Below are 26,849 nucleotides of genomic sequence, written 5' to 3'. Positions count from 1 at the left end.
CTGAAACATGATCATAAAAAAGCCTGCCACTCGATTTCACTATTAAGTCCTCGTGGAGCCAAGGTTTGCAATTTAAAAATCCAGCGTTGCTTCTTGTTCCATAAAAGCTGGGCAAGATTGCCACGAGACAAGAAAGGGAACCAATGAACCATGTTATAGCTAAGTGTTTTTTCACATATTATTAAGCTTTATTGAAGTGATTTGAAGTTCACCAATTTTTCATAATTTAACCCTCGTATTAGAAAGCTAAAAGTGTGTGGAGGATATAGCAATGATTGGGTGGTGAGGTGGTTGGGGTTTTTAGCCTCGTTGATTACCCCTCCGTGTCTTGGAGCTAATCTTACCATATGTAAAGCTTTACTATAAGCAGGTTTGTTATTTTTGAGGGATGTGTTATTCCAGAAAAAAGAGGACAGATTGAGACAATCAGGTTTTACTTCCATTGCTTTCAACTGGAAGTAAAACCCAGATATGTCTATCTGTCCTCCTTTTTGTGGAACCATATGGTAACCCTCGTATTACTACTACTATTAATTATTTCTAGACGTACGCAGTGCTGTACAGCTTCAAGAAGGAAACAGAACCTTGGCCCTTTTGACCACATCTCCCCCACACTGAATCAGGCCCATTGGCTTCCAATACACATGCGCACCATCTTCAAACAAATAATGCTAGCCTTTAAGTGCCTCCATGACTACATTGCAAGGAAGCTTCCAATCTACCACCCTCAGTGGCCTCTCTGATATCAACTTGAACGCTGGCTGTGTTGCCCTCCTGCAAATCACCTATACCTAGAAACAGCCCGGAAGCATTCCTAAACTATGGAACTAACTCCCCCTGCCTTCAGGGCAATTGACAATCTCCTGCCCTGCTGGAAGGCAGTGAAGACACTACCATTCACAAACCAGCATGCCATGGTCTCAAACTATAACTGATCAAGACACAGAGCACCTGTAACACGGGGCACCTGAGACTTTCTGTCAACCACTACTTGTTCTCCTATCTACTATAGCCATGCTGAAAACATTCTTAGATTCTCTATAGCTAGTGTGTCCTTAGATTCACTATAGCATAGATGTTCTTAGTTTTTCCTAGCAAGTGTGTTATTGATACCAATCTTAAATTCTCTGTAACTAATGTGTTGTGGATCCTGATGCCTACTATGTACGTAATACCAAGATCTTCGATTTGGAGGAGTGAGGGGGGAGAGGACCCCAGTGGCAGGAGGGAGTAGGCATCCATCCTGCCGTCCTTTGATTTAAAGGCATGGTGGTTGTTGGGGGGTGCAGGACCCTGATGGCAAGAGGGAATGGGCATCTCTCCTGCCAAATGGGGGCATCGAATGGCCCTTTATAGCAAGGATGGTAGATATATGGCATAGTCTCCCAATGGAGGTGGTAGAGATGAAGACTGTATCTGAATTCAAGATAGCATGTGTGATCTCTTAGGGAGAGAAGGAGATAGCGAATGTTGTGGATGGACAAACTGGATGGGCCATTTGGACTTTTCTGCCGTCATGTTTCTATGTCTGTGTTTCTATCAGGAAAATGGATCTTGGTCTCCTCTGAATACTGTAATTTTCCTCAATCACTGCATAAATAGGACTGCATAAAAATCAGCCATGTCGCCGGCTCCATAAACCTGGAAATTCAATGTTGGGGCCCAGACATGGCCTGGCATTGAATTTCTGGGCATAATACCAGGGATTCTTAACCTTTTTTGGTTCCTGCACTTCTTTAACTGATGTAATTTAATATTTATATCACGATTATTTATTTCCTCCAAAAATAACAATAGTCATAACAAATAATTACTTTAAATTTGAAAATCGGCTGTTCAACCAAACCAAGGGAGTCGCAATGGGAGCCACAGTAGCCCCCACTTTAGCCTGTCTTTATATGTCCAGGTTTGAAGAGATTTTTGTGTATACTTCACAGTATTTTCAACACATACAATGCTGGAAAAGATACATAGATGATGTGTTTTTGTGTGGACAGGTATGGATGCAGACTTGCGGTTATTTTTGGAGGAAATAAATAATCGTGATATAAATATTAAATTTACTACAGTTCAGGATAAGCAACATTTATCCTTTTTGGATATTGAATGTTTAAATCAGGTAGCTGCATCTCCACCAGTCTACACAGAAAGCCGTCAGACAGAATTTCTCTGTTTCAATATCAGTTTTCATCCCAGAGCATCTAATATAATAAAATGGTAGGACGCGCATGCGCACTAAAAAAAACGTGTTCCCTGATCCGTCGCGTTTTTTTTAGTGCGCATGCGCGGGTTTACGTCACCAAACTCGGCAACTTGGACAACAATTGCGCTTATGCTCAAGCCGCCACCACGAATCCTCTCTCGAACCGCACCAGGATCGAGAGAGGAGCTGCGGCGGGGGCTTGAGCATAAGCGCCATTGTTGTCCCCCTACCTAGCTGCGAGGCTGCGGCGGCCTTCCTCACGGTTTCACAGTGCTTGGTCCGTCAAACAATTCCTGCCGTTGACTAAATTTGCCCCACCGTTCCTTCCCTTCCTCCATCAGGTACAGTTCAGCTCCGCCTATGTTAAAAGCAGCTGCTTTGAAATTGGAGCCCTGCCGCCACCGTAACACGTTCCCTCTGCCGCGGTCCCATATGTCAGAGAAGGGGCGGGACCAAGGCAGAGGGGAAAGTGCTACGGCAGTGGCAGGGCTCCGATTTCGACGCGGCTGCTTTTAACATTGGTGGAGCTGCACTGCACCTGATGGAGGGAGGGAAGGAAAGGTGGTTGTGCGCTGTTGAGCCCCTCTGCACGGGCCCAAACCAAAAAAGGAGCCAGGACTCTTCCCAACCCGGCGCCGCCAGACCCGACAAAACGGCCCTACACTCACAGACCCGCGAGCAGGGTTGCCATGGAAACCTAACCGGAATTACATGCAGTCGCGCAAGGGTCAGTGAGAGGGGATCAGGAGCTAAAGAGAGATTGAAAAAAACAAACAAACAACAGTGCACAAGTAGAGAGAGACACACAGACAGTCACAGAAGGGCAGGGGGCTAAAGACACAGATTGAAAAAATAACAAAACAGAGGAAAAGGAGAGAGAGAGACACAGACACTCACAGAAGGACAGGGGGCTAAAGAGACAGATTGAAAAAATAACAAAACACAGAGGACAAGGAGAGAGAGACACAGGAAAAAAAATGACAAACAGACATACAGCAGCCAAGGAGACAGACATACTTACATACAGCGTCCAAATAGACAGACAGAGAGACAGCAAAAAAATACAAACAGCCAAGGAGACAAACATAAAAAAATAAAAATTACAATGCCCAAGGATAAATTCAGGAAAAAAAACCTTCCAGACATACAGTGGCCAAGGAGTTAGACTGAAAAAAAGGCATACAGACATACAGCAGCCAATGAGACAGACAGACTGACAGCGACCAAGTAGACAATCAGCAAAAAAACACAAACAAACACACAAAGCAAAAAATTAGAAACATACAGCGGCCAAGGAGACAGGCATGCAACAAATAGGAAAAATAAAAAACTTTTAATAAATCAACCATACATGAAGAAGGAATAAAAAAAAAAAAAAAGGGCAAAGACACCTACAGGGAAACACAGGATCAAGAGCATACAGAGAAAACAGAAGTTTGCAGGAATCAGGAACATATAGAGAAAGGAGAGCAGAGACCCCTGCAAGAAGAGAAAAATAGCAAAGAGACTGGGGATGAGAAAGAGAGCAGAGATGCTTGCAGGGAGAAAAAGCTAAGCAGTAATGTTACAGCTTGAGAGTGCAGACTGAGGAAGAAAGCAGAGACAGCGCTACACAGAGAAATGGAGGGAGGAAAGAGACAGAAAGAAAAATACAGACAGACATAAATTCTAGCACCCGTTAATGTAACGGGCTTAACGACTAGTTGAGAAATAGTATCCTTATAGGGCAATTCCTTCGTCTGAGAAAGATCTGTTCCAACGAAAATGACTAATAATCAAGCTAGCATTACGAGTCAGTAATTTAGGGAAAGGGGTTATCTGAGAAAAATAATCAAGAAAGCTTGGAAGAGGGCCAGACACTGTCAACATCAGTGGTTAATACATTCACAAACTCAGTGTTCTACAGAAAGTTTAACATGCGTTTTACCTTACACTAGTAATAGCAATCATATTAAAAAGATTATATAAAAGCACTGGCCGGTTCTTCAGTATCATTCAGTGCTTTGTAATAGTCCTAAATTTGCATTTTCAAGGTCGCGTAATTTGGGCGAATTACTCAAACAAAAAAACATACAATGATCCAATGATAAGGCTGCGCCGCCCACAAGCTGCGAGAGTTGCAGCCAGTGTCAGTATGTGTTACAGGAAAATTCATTGACAATTCCTTTTACCTTACCACGGGAACGGATTGTAACTCATGTGGGGTGGTCTACTGTATAGTCTGTCCGTGTGGCCAATATTACATTGGCCGCACAGTTAGGAAGATAAAAACTCATATTACAGAACATCTAAGTAGCATCCGTAGGAGTCAAGTTACAGCGCCATTGGTGTCTCACTGGCTAGACAAGGAACATACCATTGACTATTTATGGTATACGGTCCTATTCCAAGCTTTAGATTTTTCAGGTGATGTAGCATATTTTTTACCCTTAAGGGAACATAAGTTTATCTTTAATTGGCATACTTTGGCTCCTTATTGACTAAATGCCGAAATAGATTGGTTTCAATTGTGATTCATATGGGTTGCTTTATCTTTAGAATGTTTAGTGATGACGCGTTTAACGTCATTAAGTGACTCGAGAGGAGGGATTTAAAATGGCGGTTCTAGTAAACGCTCTCAGTTTAGCCTGGCCCAGATGCCTTCCGGGCGAGAATTAGCCAAGAGATGGTAGGCAAGCATTATGTATTAAGTTTTTATAGTATATTTGAATGGCATGGATAAGTGTGTAATTCTGTTTTAGTGAGATAAAGACCATTTATACAGTTTTTTAGAGCTGTTTATAGTTTTAAGATCATGTTTTACAGAGCACGATGTTTGTGTGTTTTTCTTATTAGTGACCCCTCCTGAGGAAGAGTACGAAACTTGGGTTGGAGGGGCTTTCAGCTGCTTTCATTTATTACATTACATTACATTACATTAGTGATTTCTATTCCGCCATTACCTTGCGGTTCAAGGCGGATTACATTCAAACTAAAAACAAGAATTACATTCAAATTAAAAGGAATAGAATAAGCGATGACATAGAATTTTATAAGGTAATAAACATTGGATAAAGAGTTACCAAAGGGAAGTGGAGGTCTTTAGGAGATAAGAATAGGGTGAAATTATGGGTTTTAGATAATGTTTGATAGATAAAAGAGTATTAGAGAGATCTAAGGGTAAATAGAGTGTTAGATATTTGGTTGGGATTGGTTGTGCTGGATAGGTTTTATGTGTTTTTTGAAGAGTATGGTTTTAATATCTCTCCTGAAGGCTTTGTAGTCTGAAGTCGAAGATAACAGAGTAGTGATTTGTCTGTCCAGTTTAGCTGCTTTGGAGGCTATTAGGTTGTCATAAAGTTTTTTTCTTTTGACATCTTTGGATGATGGGTGAGAGAAAAGTGAGTGGGATCTTCTGTGTCTGATTGAGGAGGATTGATTTAGTCGGCTTTTCCAGTAGGTTGGGCCCTCTCCATTGAGAGCCTTGTAAAGTAAGCAGTAGAATTTGAAGTGTACTCTCGCTTCTATTGGAATCCAGTGCGAGTCATGGTATGCCTCTGTGATATGGTCATATTTTTTAAGGAAATATACAAGACTCACGGCTGTATTCTGTATTGTCTGCAATTGCTTCATCATGGTCGCGGGACAAGGTAGGTATAGTATGTTGCAGTAGTCTATCATCCCAAGGATAAGAGATTGTACCAATAGTAGGAATTGCTTCTTTTCGAAGAATGTTCGGATTTTTCTTAGATTTCTCATGGTCATGAACGATGCCTTTATTATTTTGTTAATTCGGGGTTGCATGGTGCAGCCTCTGTCAATTGTGATTCCTAGCAATTTTAGTGTAGGTTGTATTGGGTATGAGATCGAGTTTATTACAAGATTAGTTAATGTTGGAGTTTTATTATTTTCTAGTAGGATGAAATTTGTTTTGTCAGGGTTAAGTTTTAATTTGTGCTCTGTCATCCAAATTTCAACTGATTTTAGAGTTTTGTGTATTATGCTAGTCATGACGGGTTCTGGTTGGTCGAAGGGCAGGAGAATAGTGATGTCATCTGCGTAGCTGTATGAACTTATGCCATGATTATCTAGGTAGTAGCTGAGGGAGGCTATGTATATATTGAATAGTGTGGGTGATAGGGGTGATCCTTGGGGAACTCCGCAGGGGTTAGACCATGGTTCTGATTTTTCTTGCATTGTTTTAACTCTGTAAGTTCTTGATTGCAGGAATCCTTTGAACCATGCAAGTACCTTGTCTGAGATTCCTATTGAGTTGAGAGTTTGTAGAAGCATGTCGTGGTCTACCAAGTCGAAGGCTGCAGAAAGGTCTAGTTGTATCAGCAGTATTTTCTTGCCTGTACAGAGGTGTTGTCTTGCAGTGTCCATTAGTGTTCCTAGTAATGTCTCCATGCTGTATCTGGCTCTGAATCCCGATTGTGTGGGGTGGAGTATGTTGTGATTCTCTAGGTATGAGGCTAAAGTTTTTGCTACGAGACCTTCCATCAGCTTGATGTACAATGGGATTGAGGAAATGGGTCTGTAATTGGAAGGTTGGTCTTTTGCTCCTTTAGAATCCTTTAATATCGGAGTTATTATGATTTTGCTGAGTTCTTGTGGGAAATAACCCTCTAGTAATGATGAGTATATCCATTGTAGAAGTAGGGATCGGAATAATATGCTTGAGTTTTTCAGTAGGTATGGAGGGCAATGGTTGAGGTCACAGGCTGCATGGCTGTATTTATTATAAAGATTGTTGAACTCTGCCCATTCTATAGGTGAGAAATGGGACCAGGTACTATCTGCTGCAACTGATTCTTTTTCTGTTGGTAGAAATGATGTCTCTATGTGTGAGGGTGTTCCGCTGAAAGAGGCTCTGATATTTGCGATTTTGTTTTTGAAGTAGGTAGCTAAGAGGGTGGCTGTAGGTGGGGGCGAATTGTTGTTCTCTATGTATGGTGTTGTGTTTGTGAGGACTTTTAGTAGCTGGAATAGCTTTTTTGAGTCTTGGGGTCCATCTCCAATTTGTTTCGAGTAGTATGCCCTTCTTTTTTATTTCAGTTTTTGTTTGTACTTTTGGTTTGTTGCTATCCATGCTGTTTTTGTGGATTCTTGGTCGCTTTTTCTCCATTTTCTTTCCAGTTGTCTGCATTGTCTTTTGAGTACTTATATGAGCACTTTAGAGCACCTGCACTTTAATACTTTGGTTTATGGCTGCCATTAGTAAGACCAAGAAGCCTCCTGTTGAAAATCTCAGATAAGTTGATCTTTTGTATATTTATTTTAAATCTATGGTTAGTGCAAAATATTATAACAACAGGAGGACATGGGACAGTAAAGGCAATGATGGTCCCAGTGGCAACCATAGTTTAGTGATTTCACTGAACAGATTTGGTTGTAGGGTCTGAGCACTTTACTTATTTAAATTATTTAAAGCTGTGATATTAGAGCATTGTCATTAATCATCACAGAACTCTCAATGGTAGCTCCTCAGATTATTGTGTTGACATTAATGACTACTGACATCTATATACAAGTATTTCGCTAATTGTTAGCTAATGGTGGTAACTGATAATTTGTGGCTAAAATTACAATAGCACACAGTTATACTACCACTGAATTGTTCTAATAATGGCCTTCATTCAGTCTAGAAAGTTTCAATAAATTATCTCATATTTCAGAGCCATTCTCTGAAGCCTGTTTGAGCTATTCCTGTACCCCTTTGGGATACGGGCACCACAGGTTAAGAACCTCTGATCTAAAAAATGTCCTCAGCTTTTATTCGTGCTCCCACCTCACATTTCTCAGCTGCTGTTCCCCCAAGTGAAATCCTGGAGCCACACCTGTAAGTATTCAGTTTTGATACAATCAAAACAACTGAAATAACAGGTAAGCACATAAAACACTAGTTTTTAGTAAGCAACATCAGACAGAATGTGAAAAGTGAAACTGAAGAATTTTGCACCTAATACATGATAAAATCATAGTAGTTATTCAACACAAACCTGCTTAGTGTTTTGGGATCAGGATGAGGCTGTTTAAAGCATGCAAATTAACTGGGAGTTGGCAAGGTCATAGCGAGCCATTATTCTATTTCTCCACCCACAGCCTCACCCATTATAAAACAGATGTAATAGCAGAGGAACAAGTTAAAGCTATAGCTGTAGAAAGGCAGCGAGGGAGACAAAAACCAGGTCAGGAAGAGAAAATAAACAAAGAGGTACAGTGCGCGCATGGAGCTGCTGTCAGTGCCCCAGTTACTGCTGTCCTCCTGCTATAACAATGTCACCTTCCTGGGCATCTTCCTCACCGTCTTTGTCCTGCTTTTGGACTTCATGAAGCGCAGGAAGACATGGAACCGCTACCCCCCAGGCCCCTTGTCTATTCCCTTCCTAGGAAACATGCTTCAGGTTGATTTTCGCCAGCCCCACATCTCGTTTTCACAGGTAAGTTTTATCTGTATCCTTCTCCTCCACTGCCAATTCCAGACTTTGTAGCTGCCTCGTATGCCTGGAACAAACTGCTTCTTCCCTTGCCTTGTTTAAAAGCACACTGCAAATCCACCTTTTTGATATAGCCTTCAATCCAGAACCTTACTCCCCACTGCTCACTACCCTAGATCTACTAGCCAGTAGATTAACCATACCCCCTGTTTGTCTGTCTTGTCTGTTTAGATTGTAAGCTCTTTTGAGCAGGTACTGTCTCCTTTGTGACTCTGTATAGCACTGCGTATGTCTGATAGTGCTCTAGAAATAATTAATAGTAGTAGCAAGTTAGTTTTTCAAAGCTAACACCTGGTTCGAGAGGAACCGGGGGTTTGTATTCCAGTTGGTAGTCAAGGGAAAAAAGGCAAAGGAATTCATAAGGCAGTACAGCACAAACCAAAGTCCATGAAATAACTTTCAAAGCTAAAGTTTTCAGAGTCCACTGCTATATCAGAGGGAGATTTGTGGTCAAGGGATGGACACCATGGCAAGAGGAAAGGAAAAACACACCAGAAAGAACTTAAATATATGCACAAAAGTCATCTTTAAAATGTGAAACCATTTCCCTATCTTATGATTCCTCTGAGTTAATGCAATGTCTGGAGAATAATACAATACAATAAATCAATTTATAGACCGCATAACCAAATAGTTCTATGAGGTTACCAAAAGAATTATAAAATTACAAATGGATCTGAGAGTGGAGAGTCTAGTTGCCTATAAATTTATCAAAAAGATATGTCTTCAGTTGCCTTCTAAACTGAAGGTAAGAATAGGAAGTCGAGCACAAATGTCTGAAATCGTCATGGTGCAGAGCTCATGAAATCTTATAAACTTGCAACCACTGGCTGGTGGAAAGACATGAAGAGCATGGGTTTTTCTCGAATGATTCTGAGATGAAAAGACAAATAGATCTATCAGTTATGTAATGTTTGTTATAAGGCTTCAGAAAACATCTGAAAACCTGGCTTTTCTCCAAAATGTAACCACCCCCCCCATCCCCCATTATTCAAAGCCCTCTTTCCTTCCTATCTAACAGCCCTTCTTCCTCCCATTGGAGTTCCTTTCTCTATTTTAATTCCTGTAAACCGTGTCGAGCTCCACTTCCGTGGAGATGACGCGGTATATAAACCTAAGGTTTAGTTTAGTTTAGTTTAAGGCTACAAATGTAACTATATACAGTATTGGAAAACTATGATTGTAAACTGTAACCTGTTCTGAGCTCATTGGGGAGGACGGGAATTGACTTAGTAGAGAAAGAGAGAGTGTTCACCCTCTCCAATATGAAGAGAACGAAAGGGCATTCGCTGAAGTTAGAAGGGAAAAGATTTCGTATAAATGTAAGGAAGTTTTTCTTCACCCAGAGAATGGTAGAAACCTGGAATGCTCTTCCGGAGGCTGTTATAGGGGAAAACACCCTTCAGGGATTCAAGACAAGGTTGGATAAGTTCCTACTGGAACAGAACATACGAGGTAAGGCTAGACTCAAATAGGGCACTAGTCTTTGACCTAAGGGCCGCCGCGTGAGTGGACTGCTGGGCACAATGGACCACTGGTCTGACCCATCAGCGGCAAATCTTATGTTCTTCTGAGTTACAGTATATATTGTGACAACTGAAAATTCACTCCAGCAAAGACATAACTGGGTCAAAATCTAGGTGGATTAATAATAATAAAAACTTTATTTTTATATACTGCCATACCACAAACAGTTCTAAGCGGTTTACAAGGGAAAAGACTGTATACAGACAGCGACATTACAGAGAACTTTTGAAATTACATTGGCATGTTAAGTTTAGTCAGGTTTATCTGGAAGTGTTTTGGAAGTACATCAGGTTGATGTACATCAGGTTGGAGTGGGGGAAGAGAAATTTGTCAAACAGATAAGTTTTTATTGACTTCCTAAACGTTTGGTACGAAAGTGCATTTGAGATGAAGTTGGTTAAACATTTCTTCCATTTGCCTGCTTGGAATTTTTACTCATGGAATTTCTCTAACAGGTACAGTGTATAGATGGGTGGCATGGGGGATCCTCTTCCACCACTGAGATGCCGCTTTCTTTTATCACTCTAATATGGTAGGGGCTGGATTCATTCTACTCCCCCTCTAATCACTGTTTATTTTCAAGGACGCCTCAGCCCCACCACTCCACCGCTGTAATGACTTGCAACCGCGGGAAGAATTATGTGGTGCTTCATCATTGGCTGCCCATTAAATATCGTTTTTTAATTTTACTAGTATTATTAATTGGTTGCTTCTTAATGTAATAAATACTCATAAATATCATAAATATAAAGTGCATGTAGTGCAGATCTTTCTCACATTACAGTTGGAGTCGGATGACAGCGGCGACCTTTGGAGACCCTCGAGACAGCACTTTTGCGAAACATGTCGGGTCTGACTCCCAGGTTTGGCTGAGATTAAGATAAGTACCGCATGCACTACATGCACTTTATATTTATAATATTTATGAGTATTTATTACATTAAGAAGCAACCAATTAATTAATAATACTATATAAAATCAATAAAACTTTTTGAACAACAACAAAAAAAAAAACCAACGATATTTAATGGGCAGCCAATGATGAAGCACCACATAATTCTTCCCACGGTTGCAAGTCATTACAGCGGTGGAGTGGTGGGGCTGAGGCGTCCTTGAAGATAAACAGTGATTAGAGGGGGAGTAGAATGAATCCAGCCCCTACCATATTAGAATGAAGATTGACGTTTAGGCTGGATATAAATAGTGGAAGTTAAATATTTGCCAGTTTGTCAGGCTTTCTTTTATCACAGCACCTCTCGTTTCCTTTTGCCCCTCTGCTGGGTTGGTGTAGTGAGACTTTACTCTCGGTAGGACTGGAAGCTTTCACTTCTTATACCCCAGTATAGCTCTGAGAGTCAGGCAGCGGTATGCAGTGATATTTACAGTAGTGCAGCAGCCTGAGACCCAGGGGACCTGGGTTTGATTTGTATAAGAGCTGGTTGTGTCTCTGGGCAAGTCACTTAATAAGTACCTGTATGGAATACATAAACCACTTTAATTGAGACCACTGAAAGACGATAATATCAAATCCTTTCCCATTAGAGTGGGAGCCCATCGGGACAGTTAGGGAATGATGCTTGAGTACCTGAATAGTTTGTAATTCACATAGAATTGTAGGATATGTGGAAAATAAATTATAAAATAAAATAAATAAATGTTCTGAATAGTAGCACAATGTGTAACTTTAACCATAGTTGATGTACTTGCAGTTTTGGGATGAACAATGTCACATCTTTTTCTTTTTCCGAGAATCACTTGCAATATTTGCTGAAATGAGGTTGTCTATGCCACTTTGTTGGCCCCAACGTGTATTGTCCCACCCCAGAGAAGCAAAAAGAGGCGCATAGGGGCCCCAATGCATCACATCCCCCCCAAAAAAAACAACAACACACCACCATATCCCCAATCCATTTTTTCTTCCCACACACGAAGCCCAATGTTCAAAAGCTTACCGTGGGAGTAAGACTGGTTGTAGCCACTCTCTATTTGCAAGGTAGCTCAGCCTCCGATGCACAAAAGGGTTCTCAGGGGCTTTTACTGATGGCGGTAGCAGCCACCGAGAATCCTATGCAAATGCATTGCAAGGAGCTCATTAGTATTAAAATGAACACTCTATATCAAGCACAGCAGGGACAGTCCATCTTTCAGTGGTCAAAATTTCCCAGCATTGCTGGAGGTGTCGGTAGCTTGAATTTTGCTTGTTTGTATATATTTCATGGACATGTGTGTCCTGCCCCAAACAGCAACATCCTGACCATAGGCTCAGGACACACACATACAAAACATGCAGAACAGCTGCATCCAAATCGCATTGTGAAACTCAGAAACTAGAGAGGGAACTTGCCACAGCAAAAAGGGTTCAGCTACGACTTTCTTTCTTTTTATTTTGTTTAAAATAGGTGGAGACTAAAGATCAAACAAGTGATGGCAAAACTGTAGGTGAAGAGTTAGTTTGCAGGGAGCAGGGCAAAGTCCATAAGACAGGTATCAAGTTTTTCTAGTGACATGTTTATGTGGCACCTTTTTTACAAAGTTCACAACAGTGCCTTGGGCTGCTACCTTTCTTCCACACAGAGATCCACCAGATCTGTGAATGGGAGTTACTTTCTACATTTTATTATTATTTTTTTTTTTTTCATTCTGCTGATTACCACCATTCTTTCATTTACAGGGAGGAATAAAACTAGATCTGATGGATCCTAGGGTTGCCAACTTTAAAAAAAAGAAAAACTTGATACCTGTCTTGTGGACTTTGCTCCGCTCCCTGCAGACTAACTCTTCACCTACAGTTTTGCCAGCTCAAAGGAAAAAAAAAAAAACCCCAACCCATCACTTGTTTGATCTTCAGTCTCCACCTACTTTAAACAAAATAAAAAGAAAGTGTTTGCCATTCTTGATTATATCAGAAGCATTACGGTACATAGCTGAAATTAAGGTTACCAGAGGTTTTATCAAGGTGCTAAATCACACACCTGGTTGATTGGAGCAGCACATATTAAACCCAGTGCTGTGTGATTGAGAGTAAATGAGTGAGATATAACATGAGTGAATGTGCATTTGGAAACTCTTAATAATGAAGCTGAGGGAAAATTAACAGTTAATTGAAGCTGTGCTGGTGTCTCGTGCTGCCTCATGGCAGGGTATCTGGAAAATAGTGACACAAGTTGAATAAACTGTAGAAAAGTCCGTTGAGTCAGTTGGGAGCTGCCTAAGAAGAGCACAAGTAGCAGTGGGGTGTGGCTTTATGCTGGTGTGTATGAGTGTATGTCTCTGGAGTACCTGGAAGAAAAAACTGTTTTAAAGTGTGTTTGGAGAAAAAGAAAAGGGTCACGTAAGGTTGAATGTATGAATGTTTCATAAACTGGTTTTAATAAAAATTTAATGTTGTAAAGGTATAGTAAAGATGGAGATTTATGCAGAAACTGAAATTAGCTTTTTATTAATGGTGAGGGTCTGATTGTTATCAAATGATGGAAAAAACTGATTACCTAATTTATTTGGAAAGCAACTGAGTTAAAGATAAAGAGTGATAAATCAACTGGGCCAGATGGTAAACATTCCAGGGTACTGAAACAACTCAAAAATGAAATTACTGATCTGCCATTAGTGATCTGCAACCTGTTGCTAAAATCATCTGTAGTACTTGAAAATTGGAGTGTGGCCAATGTTACCCCAATAAAAAAAAAAAGGTTTCCAGAGGAGATCTGGGAAATTATAGATCAGTAAGCTTGACTTCAGTGCCAGGCAAAATAGTGGAAACAATTATAAAAAATAAAATTGTGGAATATATAGACAAACATGATTTAATGGGATGGAGTCAGCATGGATTCGGCCATGGGAGGTCTTGCCTCACTAATATGCTTGACTTCTGTGAAGGTGTGAAAAAATATGTAGATAAAGCTGAGCCAGCTGATGTAATGTATCTAGATTTTTGGAATGCTTTTCACAAAGTTTCTCATGAGAGGCTTCTGAGAAAATGAAAGAGAGATGGGGTAGGAGGCAATGTTACTAAAACTAAACTAAACTAAACCGTAGGTTTGTATACCGCGCCATCTCCACAAGTGTAGAGCTCGGCACGGTTTACAGAGTTAGGAGGAAAGGAACTGCAATGAAGGGTTATAGGAGAGGAACTAAGAAGATAGAGAGGGACAAGGGTACCAGAGAGCGGGAGGAGATTAGATTTTTGAAAAGAGCCAAGTTTTCAAGTGTTTGCGGAAGGATTGGAGGGAGCTTGAATTTCTGAGCGGGGATGAGAGGTTGTTCCAGAGAAAAAAAAGGACCTCTAAGGGTGTCAGACCTCAATGTTAGAAAACAGCAAGTCTAACTCTTTGGGTCATATTCCAATCATCAATCTCTTTTTCAAAAAACTCTCCTTTATTATGGTATTACATTATAAAATAACTATAATCAGGCATAAAACTTTAAATGCACTTAGCTTTATAGGTCCCTACGGGGACAACCTCCGTTTCGCCAAACTAAATTGGTTTCCTCGGGGGAATGCTTATGTGCCAGTCATTTAATCTGTGTCTATGCCTATCAATCGTTCTTTTTAAAAAAAACTAATTTAAGAGCTCCTTTACAAAGGTGCGTTAGGGCCTAAAATGCCTCCTTTTAAGCAGACGGTAATTTTTTAGCTAGTTTCTTTATTTTTGATATACCGTCTATCAAAACAAATGTCTAGACAGCATACAATATAAAAAGATTGCAAGGGACAATTAAAATAGGTAAATAAAAGCTATATTTTATCAAATATTAAAAGTTCTAGACAAATTCGGATTAACGTACACGAGATGGAAGGAAAGTAGGGGAGGGAAAGGTTTTTTAAAATACATCGAAGTAAAATTAATAAAAAAAAGGACGGTAAATGGGGAGTGGCAAAAACATTAGGAGGGAATCATTTCAAAATAAGTATTAGATGTTTCAGAGCTTCACATGAATCAAGGAATTAAGAGGCTGAAGCTAATACTGAAGAATAAAGGCATCTTTAAAGAGGAAGGTTTGGCTTTAAATTTTTCAAGCGAGTTCTCTAATTGAACGTCTAACGGGAAGGAATTCCACAGAGAGGTGCCGGTAACTGAAAAGGTGGATTTGCGAGTAGTATCGTAAAATAGTTCCCGTATTGATAGTAGGGAGAGTAAGCTCTGATTATTTGATCGGAGGGTCCTGGATGATGAATAAGGGATCAAAAGTTTATCTATAAATGCCAGTTGGTTAGAGTTTTTTGTTTTAAAAGTGAGGAGGAGTATTTTATAGGAGAGACGATGATCTTGTGTGTGCGCTAAAAACACACCTTAGTAAAAGGCACAATTTTCACTTCTTTGATTAAGCACAAGTCATAAGTAATTGCAATCGTAATTTCTGTTGATTGTCTGACACTTTGCATAAATACCATCAATTTTGCTTTTCAAATTTGCCCACAGACCCCCCTCATGTCGCTTTTTTTCCCTTCACTTCCTAGTAACTTTGGTGTTTTCTGCGACTTCCCCCTGACTTTTGCAAATTCCACTCCAGGCCTTATTTTCATCTTCTCCACTAGGAGGCCATTCCATGAATCCATGGCTCTTTTAATAAACATTTCCTGACATTGTAGTCGAGTCTACCCCCTCAAAGAAACATACGCCAATCTCTTATTACAGTACTATTTCCTCCAAAAACCATTTGTGGATTACTACTACTTATCACTGAAAGGTGTACATTGATATTTATAGACGGTCCCTGCTCAGAAGAGCTTACAATCCAACATGGATAGACAGACATGACCTATAGAGTTGGGGATGCAGAATCCAAGGTGAAAGGAGTTAGGAGTTACAGTTATTTTCTTTGATATACCGCCATCACTGACAAAAAAAAAAAAGAAAGAGTCAAATCAAAGCAGTTTACAAAATGTAAAAACAGCTGGAGATAATTAAAAACCAATATAAATAAACGGGGAATAAACAAAGCCAGGTTAACAAAAACTTGACACAAATAGGCAAACAGGGGCAGGGCTTTTTCCACTGGAGAAGCGGAGACTTCGAGGGGACATGATAGAGACTTACAAAATCACGAAGGGCATCGAGAAAGTGGAGAGGGACAGATTCTTCAAACTTTCGACAACTACAAGAACGAGAGGGCATTCGGAAAAATTAAAAGGGGACAGATTCAGAACCAATGCTAGGAAGTTCTTCTTCACCCAACGGGTGATGGACACCTGGAACGCGCTTCCAGAGGGTGTGATAGGACAGAGTACGGTAATGGAGTTCAAGAAGGGATTAGACAATTTCCTGAAGAAAAAGGGGATAGAAGGGTATAGATAGAGGGCTAGTATACAGGTCCTGGACCTGATGGGCTGCCGCATGAGCGGACTGCTGGGTATGATGGACCTCAGGTCTGACCCAGCAGAGGCACGGCTTATGTGCTTATGAAGTTTACAATGTTTTAAGGGAAAACCAGATAGGATAAGAACAAGGAGGAGGGTAAATTAAAATAAAATGGGCTTTTTAACTGGGCCTTGAACACTGTCGGAGACAGAGCTCGCCGTAGGGAATCGGGCAACTTGTTCCAAACAATATGGTGCAGAAAGGCAGAAGGGACGGAGTCTGGAGTTGGTAGTTGAAGAGAAGGGCAGAGATAGGGACCTACTAGCTGAGCGAAGCTCACAGGGGGGGTCATAGGGGGAGATAAGAGAGATAGTGAGGAGCAGCCGAGTAAGTGCCTTTGTAGGTCACGATCTATATTCGGAAATGGATGGGAAGCCAATGAAGTGACTTTAGGAGAGGGGCAAGGTGAATAAAGTGGCTCTCCTGGAATATAATGTGCAGCTGAATTCTGGATGGATTGGAGGGGAGCGAGATGGCTATGCAGAAGGCCTGAGAGTCTTTTAAAACCAAGAGGAAGAAATATTTTTTCACTCAGAGAATAGTGAAGTTGTGGTAAGAGCGGATAGAGTAGCTGGTTTTAAGAAAGGTTTGGACAATTTCCTGGAGGAAAAGTCCATAGTCTACTGTTGAGACAGACATGGGGGAAGCCACTGCTTGCCCTGGATCGGTAGCATGGAATGCTGCTACTATTTGGGGTTTTGCCAGGTGCTTGTGACTTGGATTGGCCACCATGAAGACGGGATACTGGGCTGGATGGACCATGGTCTGACCCAGTAAAGCTATTCTTATATTCTTAACACAGGGAGAGATAAGTGGAGAGAGATAATGAGGGAATGCATTTGTAAGTCAGTAAGAGGAGTTTGAATTGTAAGGTGAATAAAGATAAAGAAATGATGCCAAAGGTCACACAGAACCTGTATCAACTGATATGAAATTCACAATGTCAGGTTTAAACTCTACCACTCCTAAAGTTACTCCCTTGCAATTCATGAGGCAAAACAGCTCTAGCAAGGCCAATTTGTGGATTTGGACAGAAAACAGGGTAGGGTTAAATGGCCATTTTTCTCACTGGAGAAGGGTAAATAGAGGAGTGCCGCAGGGATCTGTACTGGGACTAGAGCTATTTAACTTATTTATAAATGATCTGGAAATTGCTAAACTGTTCAGAGTTGTTAAAATATGCAGATTGTGAAAAATTACAGGTAAACTTTAGGAAATTGGAAGACTGGGCATCCAAATGGCAAATGAAATTTAATCTGGACAAGTGCAAAGTGATGCACATTGGGAAAAATAACCTAAATCATAGTTACCAGATGCTAGTGTCCACCTTGGGGTCAGTGCTTAAGAAAAAGATCTGGATATCATTGTAGACAATATTCTGAAACGTTGTACCCAATCTGTGGCAGTGGCCAAAAAGGCAAACAAGATGCTAGAAATTATTAGAAAAGGTATGGTAAACAAGACTATGAATGTTGTAATACCTTTGTATCGCTCCATGGTATTCAATTCTGGTCGCCTTATCTCAAGAAAGATACAGTGGAACTAGAAAAGATTCAAAGAAGAGCGACCAAGATGATAAAGGGGATGGAGCTCTTCTCATATGAGGAAAGACTAAAGAGATTAGGGCTGTTCAGTTTGGAAAAGAGATGGCTGAGAGGGAGATGTGATTGAAGTCTACAAAATATTGAGTGGTGTAGAACGGGTACAAGTGTATCGATTTTTTTTTTTACTCCATCAAAAATTTCAAAGACTAGGGGACACTCAGTGAAGTTACAGGGAAATACTTTTAAAACCAATAGGAAGAAATATTTTTTTCCCGCAGAGAATAGGTAAGCTCTGATATGCTTTGCCAGAGGATGTGTTAAGTGTGGTAACATAGCTGGTTTAAAAAAGACTTGGATAGGTTTCTGTTGGAAAAGTCCACACTCTGCTATTGAGACAGACATGGGGGAAACCACTACTTGCCCTGAATCGGTAGCTCGGAATGTTGCTACTATTTGGGTTATTTGCCAGATACTTGTGACCTGGATTGGGCACCGTGAAGATGGGATATTGGGCTGGATGGACCACTGGTCTAACCCAGTAAGGTTTATGAGAAAATTGAAGTTCTATCATTTATTTTGGGAAGAAATCAACAATATTTAAAAATAAAATTATGATGTTTCTTATTTGAAAGAACTTTAACCGTTGTTGTGATATATGTTATGTTAATTAGGTTTTCTATTCCACCTTTACCTATTGAGTTCAAGGTCAGATTATATTGCAAGAGGTTGGGTTAGTTACCCAGGAAGTTACAATGGACAGTTTGACATGGAACTTCAATAGAGTTGCTAGTGCAGGTAGATAAGAACATAAGAAATGCCTCCACTGGGTCAGACCAGAGGTCCATCGTGCCCAGCAATCCACCCACGCGGTGGCCCAACAGGTCCAGGACCTGTGCAGTAGCCCTCTATCTATACCCCTCTATCTCTTTTTCCAGTAGGAAATTGTCCAATCCTTTCTTGAACCCCAGTACCGTGCTCTGCCCTATTACGCCCTCTGGAAGCGCATTCCAGATGTCCACAACACGCTGGGTAAAGAAAAACTTCCTAGATCAGTACAGTTATTAATACAGTTAGGCCACAGTTATAAGTACAAGTAGGTCATTGTTGGCTCATCATTACGTTCCAGGAGTTGTATTAGACAGTTCAGAAATGGGCTCTTACAATTACCATTTCAGTTACTTCAGGGTTGACTCCCTGCCTTAGTACAGAATGCTTTTAAAAGTTTTCTGAACCTGAGATAGTGATCACCAGATCATAGTGTAAGTGGTAGTTGGTTCCAGCATGATCTGCCTTTCTGAATTTTTGACTCTGAATTTTCCTTCAGTTGGGCCTTGAGCTTAGTCCATTGCCTATTTTGCCCCAGGTGTACTGGGGATTTTTTTTCTAGTTTATATCCACATAAAGCACCAGTAATGCTAATAAATCTCCTTTGTATAGAATCTCTGGAGTTACTCTCACATCCTTAGTGAAAGGCTACATATAGTTATACAGGCAGTCCCCAGGTTATGAACGAGTTCCGTTTTTTAAACCGTTTTTAAGTTGAATTTGTATGTTTCCAGGTAAGGAGAGCTCATTCCCACACAACCAAACTCCAAAAACCTGAAAGTGTACTGTGGCCTGCCTCCTGCAGGACATAAGCAACTGCATGACAAAAAGGGGCCCCCAAGAGCAGAGATGCCAAGTTACCCAGTTCCAGGCTGGATATTTTAGGACAGTCCTGGATTTCTGACCACCCCTTCCTGGTACATTATGGAACCTGCAGCACTGATGTCAACAGGCTTGATCGGGCACTACAAATCCCACACTGTTTTGGGATGTAAGTTTAGTGCCAGGACTGTCCCGAAATCTCCAGCCTGGAACTGGATAACTTGGAAATTGGAATCTCTGCAAGGGCTTCAATTGTATAATGACTGGGGACTGTTGTGAAATCAGTACAAACCTTTCCAAAATATGTGGAAACCAATGAAATGACCTTTTCATGTGCAGGAGTAAAATTGTGGTACACCCTTGTTGACCAAATTTGGAAATGCAGTGATAGGAATTCATTCAGAAAACTGTTAAAAACACAACTATTTGTTGATGCATTTCTTTGAATATTGATTTTTATTCTTGAAATAATTAATTCTGTCTGTTTCTACTTGTCCTGATTTGTTTAACATTTTATGTATGTAACTATTTTGTAAACCATTTTGATATAAAACTGTATAGAAAATTTTAAAAAATAAATAAATGGGAGGGGGGGGGCGCTGTTGAGCCCTACTAAGATGGTCGTCTGAACAATCAGCTCCGGCAACCCTTTATATTTTCTTCCTCTCCTGCAGCATTTCACTTGTTCCTGACTCCTCAATTTTGCATCAACTGTTGCATTAACTGCTATATTAGCGATGGCTACTGCCAAAACTGGCAAACGGCACAAGCCCGAACCTCAATCACTGGCAAAATCTCCAACATCAGAGAAATCAGAGAAGCCAGAAGCTCCCTCCATGATGGATCTCTGGGAGGCTATCAAAGCGGTACAGGACACAGTGTTGTAATATTACAACATCACATTTAAGGCTACAAAATAAACCCTCCCCCATTTTTTTTCTTTTTAAAACTTCATGTACATTACTAATAGAACCTATTGTTCAGTTCTGCAACACCATTGGATGGTTGAATGTGTAAATAGGTCTGTTTATCTGGCCATGAAGTCATACAACCCTGTTGCCTGCTTTGGAGTATATCATCTTGTTGTTTTGGACGGGATACATCAGGACTAAAGTAAGTAAAAAGCTTGAAATATTTTTTTATGTGATCATTAATATGTGTAGATCATGCAGATTTTATGACATCATTGAATATACTGATTTTAAGAGATTTAGAGCTGGTTATTTCTATGTTGTAATTTTACAACAGTGGGTCAAAGTGATAGCAAGGTTTTGTCTGCACTCCCCTGAGACCCAGTGTTGTAATATTACAACATCACATTTAAGGCTACAAAATAAACCCTCCCCCATTTTTTTTCTTTTTAAAACTTCATGTACATTACTAATAGAACCTATTGTTCAGTTCTGCAACACCATTGGATGGTTGAATGTGTAAATAGGTCTGTTTATCTGGCCATGAAGTCATACAACCCTGTTGCCTGCTTTGGAGTAATGATGTCCATTCCCTCTGCACACCACTGGAGTACTTTCAGAAGTTTGTGACAGAAGATATGATCAACGCTCTGGCAGATAACACAAATCAGTACAGTTTTCAGAAGAAAGGATCATCTATAAACACAAACACAAAGGAAATAGAGCAAATGATTGGCATGTATCTGAAGATGGGTCTTGTCCAAATGCCTGGAGTCCGTATGTACTAGGAAGCAGACACAAGATACAGTCCTGTCGCTGATGTAATGTCACGAAACAGATTCCAGTCTCTGTTGACATCATTACATTTTGTGAACAATCTAACCGTGTCTGAGATGGAACAAAAAAGTGACAAACTCTGGAAACTCAGACCATGGCTTGATGCTTTCAGAGAGAAATGCCTAAAAGTGGTCCCTGAAGAACATAACTCTGTTGATGAAATGATGATCCCTTTCAGGGGGAAATTCAGCAGCATCAAACAGTACATGCGTGGCAAGCCAAACCCATGGGGGTTCAAGCTGTGGGCAAGGACTGGAATCTCTGGTATACTTTGTGATTTTGATGTGTACCAAGGCAGTGTGAATGGAATACGGGCAAGATCTGAACTTGGACTATCAGGGGATGTTGTGATGAAACTTGCTTCCACACTTCCACATAGTCACAACTACAAGATCTATGCAGACAACTTTTTCACCAGCATCCCATTGATAGTTAGGCTGCTGGATTGTGGAATTCATTACACAGGAACAGCCAGACAAGTGCGCCTTCCAAACTGTAATCTTGAGGATGAGAAAAGCTTGAAGAAAAAGGGAAGAGGAAGCTTTGATGTCAGAGTGGAGTCAAATCACAACATTTGTGCTGTGAAATGGTTTGACAACAGACAGGTTACACTTGTGTCTTCCTTTGCTGGCCCACAACCAGTGGAGAAGATTCAACGCTGGGACAAAACTGCCAAAAGATTTGTTGAAGTTGAGAGGCCTTATATCGTGGCTGCCTATAACAAATTCATGGGCGGAGTGGATTTGTTAGACTCATTTGCAGCAAAATACAAGTTTCCACTGAAGTCCTACCGCTGGTACCTTTACATCTTCTGGCACACCATTAACCTAGCTGTGATCAATGCTTGGCTCCTGTACAAAAGGGACTGCAAAGCTTTGGATATCCCAAAGAAACAGATGCTAAACAGGAGAATGTTTCAGGCCCAGTTGGCATCTTCTCTTATCCTGATCGGAACGGCTGGGTCAGTGTCAAAGCGAGGGCGACCATCTGCAAGCCCAGTTTCATCAAGAGGGGGCACCTTGACTTCCCAAAAGAGGCAGTTTACAGATGATGGAGGTTCTTCAGCTGCCATGACAGCCAAAAAGTCAAATGCACACCCTCCAAAGGAAGTTTGCAAGGACATGATTGGACATTTTCCCATCAAAGCCGATAGAGGACGGTGCCGACACTGTGCAAAAGGCTATACCAACACACTTTGCAGGAAGTGCAATGTTCGCCTGTGCTTTTCAGAGCAAAATAACTGTTTTTGGAACTACCATAACTGAATAAATGAACAAATAAAACATGCACATATAGGGCTCGATTCACAAAACCGTGCTATGAAGATAGCACAAGTGCTATTTCATAGCGTGGCCGTTTTTACCCGTATTTGCGCTAACATGAAATTTTTTGTGCAAAAACACGAAATTTCTTGATTACCGCTGATAGAAGTCAATGGGCGCTTCACAGGGAAAAATTTGCGTTTTTATATGATACTCATTTTTTGTATTAAATTGATAATAAAAATTACTTTTTTCTTTATTATACTATTGTTGTTGTGTATATACATAAACTTAGGTGGGTCTTTATAAGCTGTAAAGTACAAATAAACTTTTAATTATTCCTTACATGTGTTCAGAGAGAGAGTGACACTATTGAAATTCTGCTACCTTACAGGCCCAGCGTTGCAATTTTACAACATCCTCCCCAAAAGTTACTAAAATGTCAAAATAAAAAAAAAAACCACTGATTTAGGGATCACAAGCCTCCTATAACAACATGTGAACGTTCGAAAACATTTTTTTACGTTTTTTTCTATATTTGGGTCTCTGTGGGTTAATGACGGATACCAAGGATGCCGTGTCTGAAATAAAGGACGAATTAGTCACGATCCACACAGACCTTTCTACATTCAAATCCAAAATCGCTGACTTGGAAATTAAAACAGCCACTGCGGATGCAAACATCAAAGTGCTGCAAAGCCACGTGAAACGCACGCTGGCTATAGAAAGAGAGCTTGAAGATGCGAGTAACCGCTCTCGACAGAATAACATACGTCTCTTGGGGGTCCCGGAAGGTCAGGAGGGAAATAATATGATAACCTTCCTGGAATCTTTTATTCCTACTCTGCTGAACCTCCAATTAAAGAAAGATTTTGAAATTGAGAGAGCGCACAGATCGCCATCTTCACGCCAACCATATGATAGTCGCCCGAAACCCATCGTCCTCAAAGTTCTTCGATACCCCCAAGTGCTGGAAATCATGCAAAAAGTGAGATCCCTTGCACCTGTTACTCATGAGGACAACACGATTCTTTTTCTTCCTGACTTGCATAAAAACACAGTGAAAGCCTGACAACAACTTCTCGCCTTCTGCCCGCAGCTCAAGAAGATGGGTGCCCGCTTCAGTATCTTCTACCCGGCATGGATAAGGATAACCTTCATGAACCAAACTAAAGACTTTACAGATCCGGAGCAGCTTGCCACCTACATCGAAGAAAAATCTCCGACTCCGATAGACTCCGTTTGACCACTTTTACTATTTACTTCCATTCTTCATTACTAACTGCTAAACCTTCAGGCGTGACTGTTGCTCTCTGTGCAGCCCGAACTCATTTTACCTCCTTCAAATTTGTTACAGACTATTATTTCTGCTGACTGACCTTTTAATGAGTTCTTATGTACTTTCTTCTTTGCTCTGCACCTTTTAGTCACGCTCTGGCGCTCTTTCAATATGTTTGTTTGTATTAGCAGTTTATCACTTTACCATTGTTTGCTCAGTTGATGCTTTCGCTTTGCTAATTGACCTGCTTATAACAGCGGAACCTGGAGCGGCCCGCTTCCCCCCAAAGCAAGACTTCCACCCCTACTCCTCATACCACCAACCAAACCCAAGGAGACAATGAAACCTGTGTGGTAAAACCTGGCCGCAGCCCTGTTTATTGAAAATAACCATATTTAAATAACATATTAACATATCTTAAATAAACATCTTGCAAATAGCATTAAATAACATATTATTGAATTAAACCAACACAATGGTATCACCATTGTTCCCCAGATCCCGAGCTACCATCACAGATGTAAAAAAGGCCCCCGACCCCGCCGTCTAAGCAAGGGTCCGAGGGGTGGCATGTCCCCACATGCCCCATTGTCCCAGGTCATCTGACCCACCAGGCAAGGCTCCCAGCCGGCCCAACATCTCTTAATGAGCCCAGCAGCCAGTAGCTCGGGATACCGCCACAGGCCCCCCCCAATGAACAGAGCTGCGGCTAAGGGGCCAACACACGCTCACAACAGGATGCAAAATCGTCTAACAACAGATCCACCCAATGTCCGAAAGATGCACTTGATCCCTATAAAACAACCCCGAACAAGACACATCCACCCAATCATGTCTAATCTGCACCCCGCCCCGGGCTTCCACCCACCAGCCAATCTGGCGATTCACCTTAGCGAATCCCCTGGTCCACCTGCGGGATTCCAACCGTTTTGGTCACGGAATAATATCGGACCAAACCAGTCGAGCACCCGGAAACCATCCCTGAATCACCCCCAGATAGCCGATGATAGTATCAATTAAATATTTGACACTAAGCGAATCGACATCATTACCCCCAAGGTGAAATAACAAAAGGTCCGGACACCGAGAACGACGCCGAAGGTCCTCCAGAAGGAAGCAGTTGATGCCAATGCATGCCCCTCTGTCCCCACCAAGAGACGTGTTCTCCGCGAGGACGAAGGCCCAAATGCTGACCACACGGTCGGACAACTGCACGCTCCCCAGCCCAATGGAAGAAGGAGTGCTCAATGATCCAGACCGACAGGACATGCCGCACAGCAACTGCAAGGCAAAACTCAGCAGTCAAGCCAACATCGCCAAAACCAAAATGTTAGTAAGGAGCAACCATGCAGTGACCCAACACTCCCACACACCTAGCCATGCACACATCTACCCGAAAATCAAATCCTCCCCACCCCACGCCGACACCTACTCATGAGCTCCCCAATGAACAGAACCCACCCGTCGGGCCGTATTGAGGTGGAGGAAGATGTCTTCTTTCTTACGGGTCCCATGGGAACCAGAGGGCATCCGCTCAAACTCAAGGGTGGGAGATTTCATGGTGACATCAGGAAATACTTCTTCACCGAAAGAGTGGTTGATCAATGGAATGGTCTTCCACGTCAGTAGTTGAGAACAGTAACTCGACTTCAAGGGACGATGGGATAAACATGTAGGTTCGCTCCGGGGAAATGCTTAAAAAGAGGGTTCTTGTTGAGGAAGGGTTCTTGGAGTGGGTTCGCTTTGGGAAATTCGTAGAGGGAAGGTTCTTGTTGAGGGAGGGTTCTTTGAGTGGGCAGACTTGTTGGGCCGACGGCCCTTTTCTGCTGTCATACGCTATGTTTCTATGTTTCTATGTCTGGGATCCTCCCCCGACCTGAACCCTATGGACGAATGCAACTGCGATAAGCCTCTGACGACCATCGTCCCAGCCATTGAATAACCGCAGCAGGCACCCCCGCTGTGAGCGCACTGGTAGCAGCCCCAATGCGGAAAGAATGTGTGCCGTAACACACTGGCTCCTCTCCACACCGCCTCAGGGCCAAGCGCAATACAGCCAAAAACTGGTATCGAGAGAGACGAGTACCATCCTCGTGCACCAACAAAGCTAAGACGAACCGCCATAAAGGCGTCCAGAGAACGGACGGGGCACGATGCACAGCCCACTACCTGATGTAGGACCAATGTGCGCCCCCTGCCCAGCTGGTCCGTCTTAGACTGAGCTATGAATAAACGCACCGTACTCCCGTCCACTTGCACCTGACTGCGGAGACCTCGATGGCCCCGGACATCCGACGGGTGGACAAGCAGCTCCCCAACCCGCAGGGCCCCAAAGAAGACCAAAGCGAAAGCTGCACGGAACAAACTTGTTTCGAAACCAGAACGCATCACCACTGGCAACACCCCAATGAGATGCACTAACAGCGCATGAGAGATTGGTAACTGAGAGTCCTGCAGCCGCTGAGCCACCCGAGCCCAGGCAACCAGCAACCGAAGAGGCAAAAATCCCTACGATGGGCACGGCCAACCGAAAGCCTTACAAAAAAAATGCAAAGCCAGCCAAGTGACCAGCCACTGCACTTTGGGAATAGCCTGCCAGATGCGAGTCCGCTAGGAAGTCCGCTAGCAGGACCTCCGAAACAGGTCCGGGGACCCAACCCCGTGAACGAAGAAAGGCAAACACCATTGTGAAACCGTGATTGTAACGGGTCCAAGTGGATGGGGCTACGGACTGCTGCAACAACCACCAGATCTGCTCACCACCAGGCTCCACAAATGATCGGGCATCGGCAATCCCTCCA

At 41.8% G+C, this 26,849-nt stretch overlaps 1 protein-coding gene across 2 annotated transcripts in view; it reads left to right on the top strand.

Annotated features, from left to right (window-relative positions):
* The first annotated feature begins 8,341 nt into the window (after positions 1-8,341).
* LOC117353429 (cytochrome P450 2D15-like) overlaps positions 8,342-26,849 on the top strand; it is a 126,711-nt gene continuing 108,203 nt past the window's right edge. For both annotated transcript variants that reach the window (XM_033929347.1, XM_033929348.1), the window contains exon 1: positions 8,342-8,625. In XM_033929347.1, coding sequence (XP_033785238.1) covers positions 8,413-8,625 — 213 coding nt within the window. In that variant the 5' untranslated portion in view covers positions 8,342-8,412. The remainder of the gene's footprint in view (positions 8,626-26,849) is intronic.

This window comes from Geotrypetes seraphini, chromosome 2 (genome assembly GCF_902459505.1).
Source record: "Geotrypetes seraphini chromosome 2, aGeoSer1.1, whole genome shotgun sequence".
NCBI classification, from domain to species: Eukaryota; Metazoa; Chordata; class Amphibia; order Gymnophiona; family Dermophiidae; genus Geotrypetes; species Geotrypetes seraphini.
This window is presented reverse-complemented; position numbering and strand designations above follow the sequence as displayed.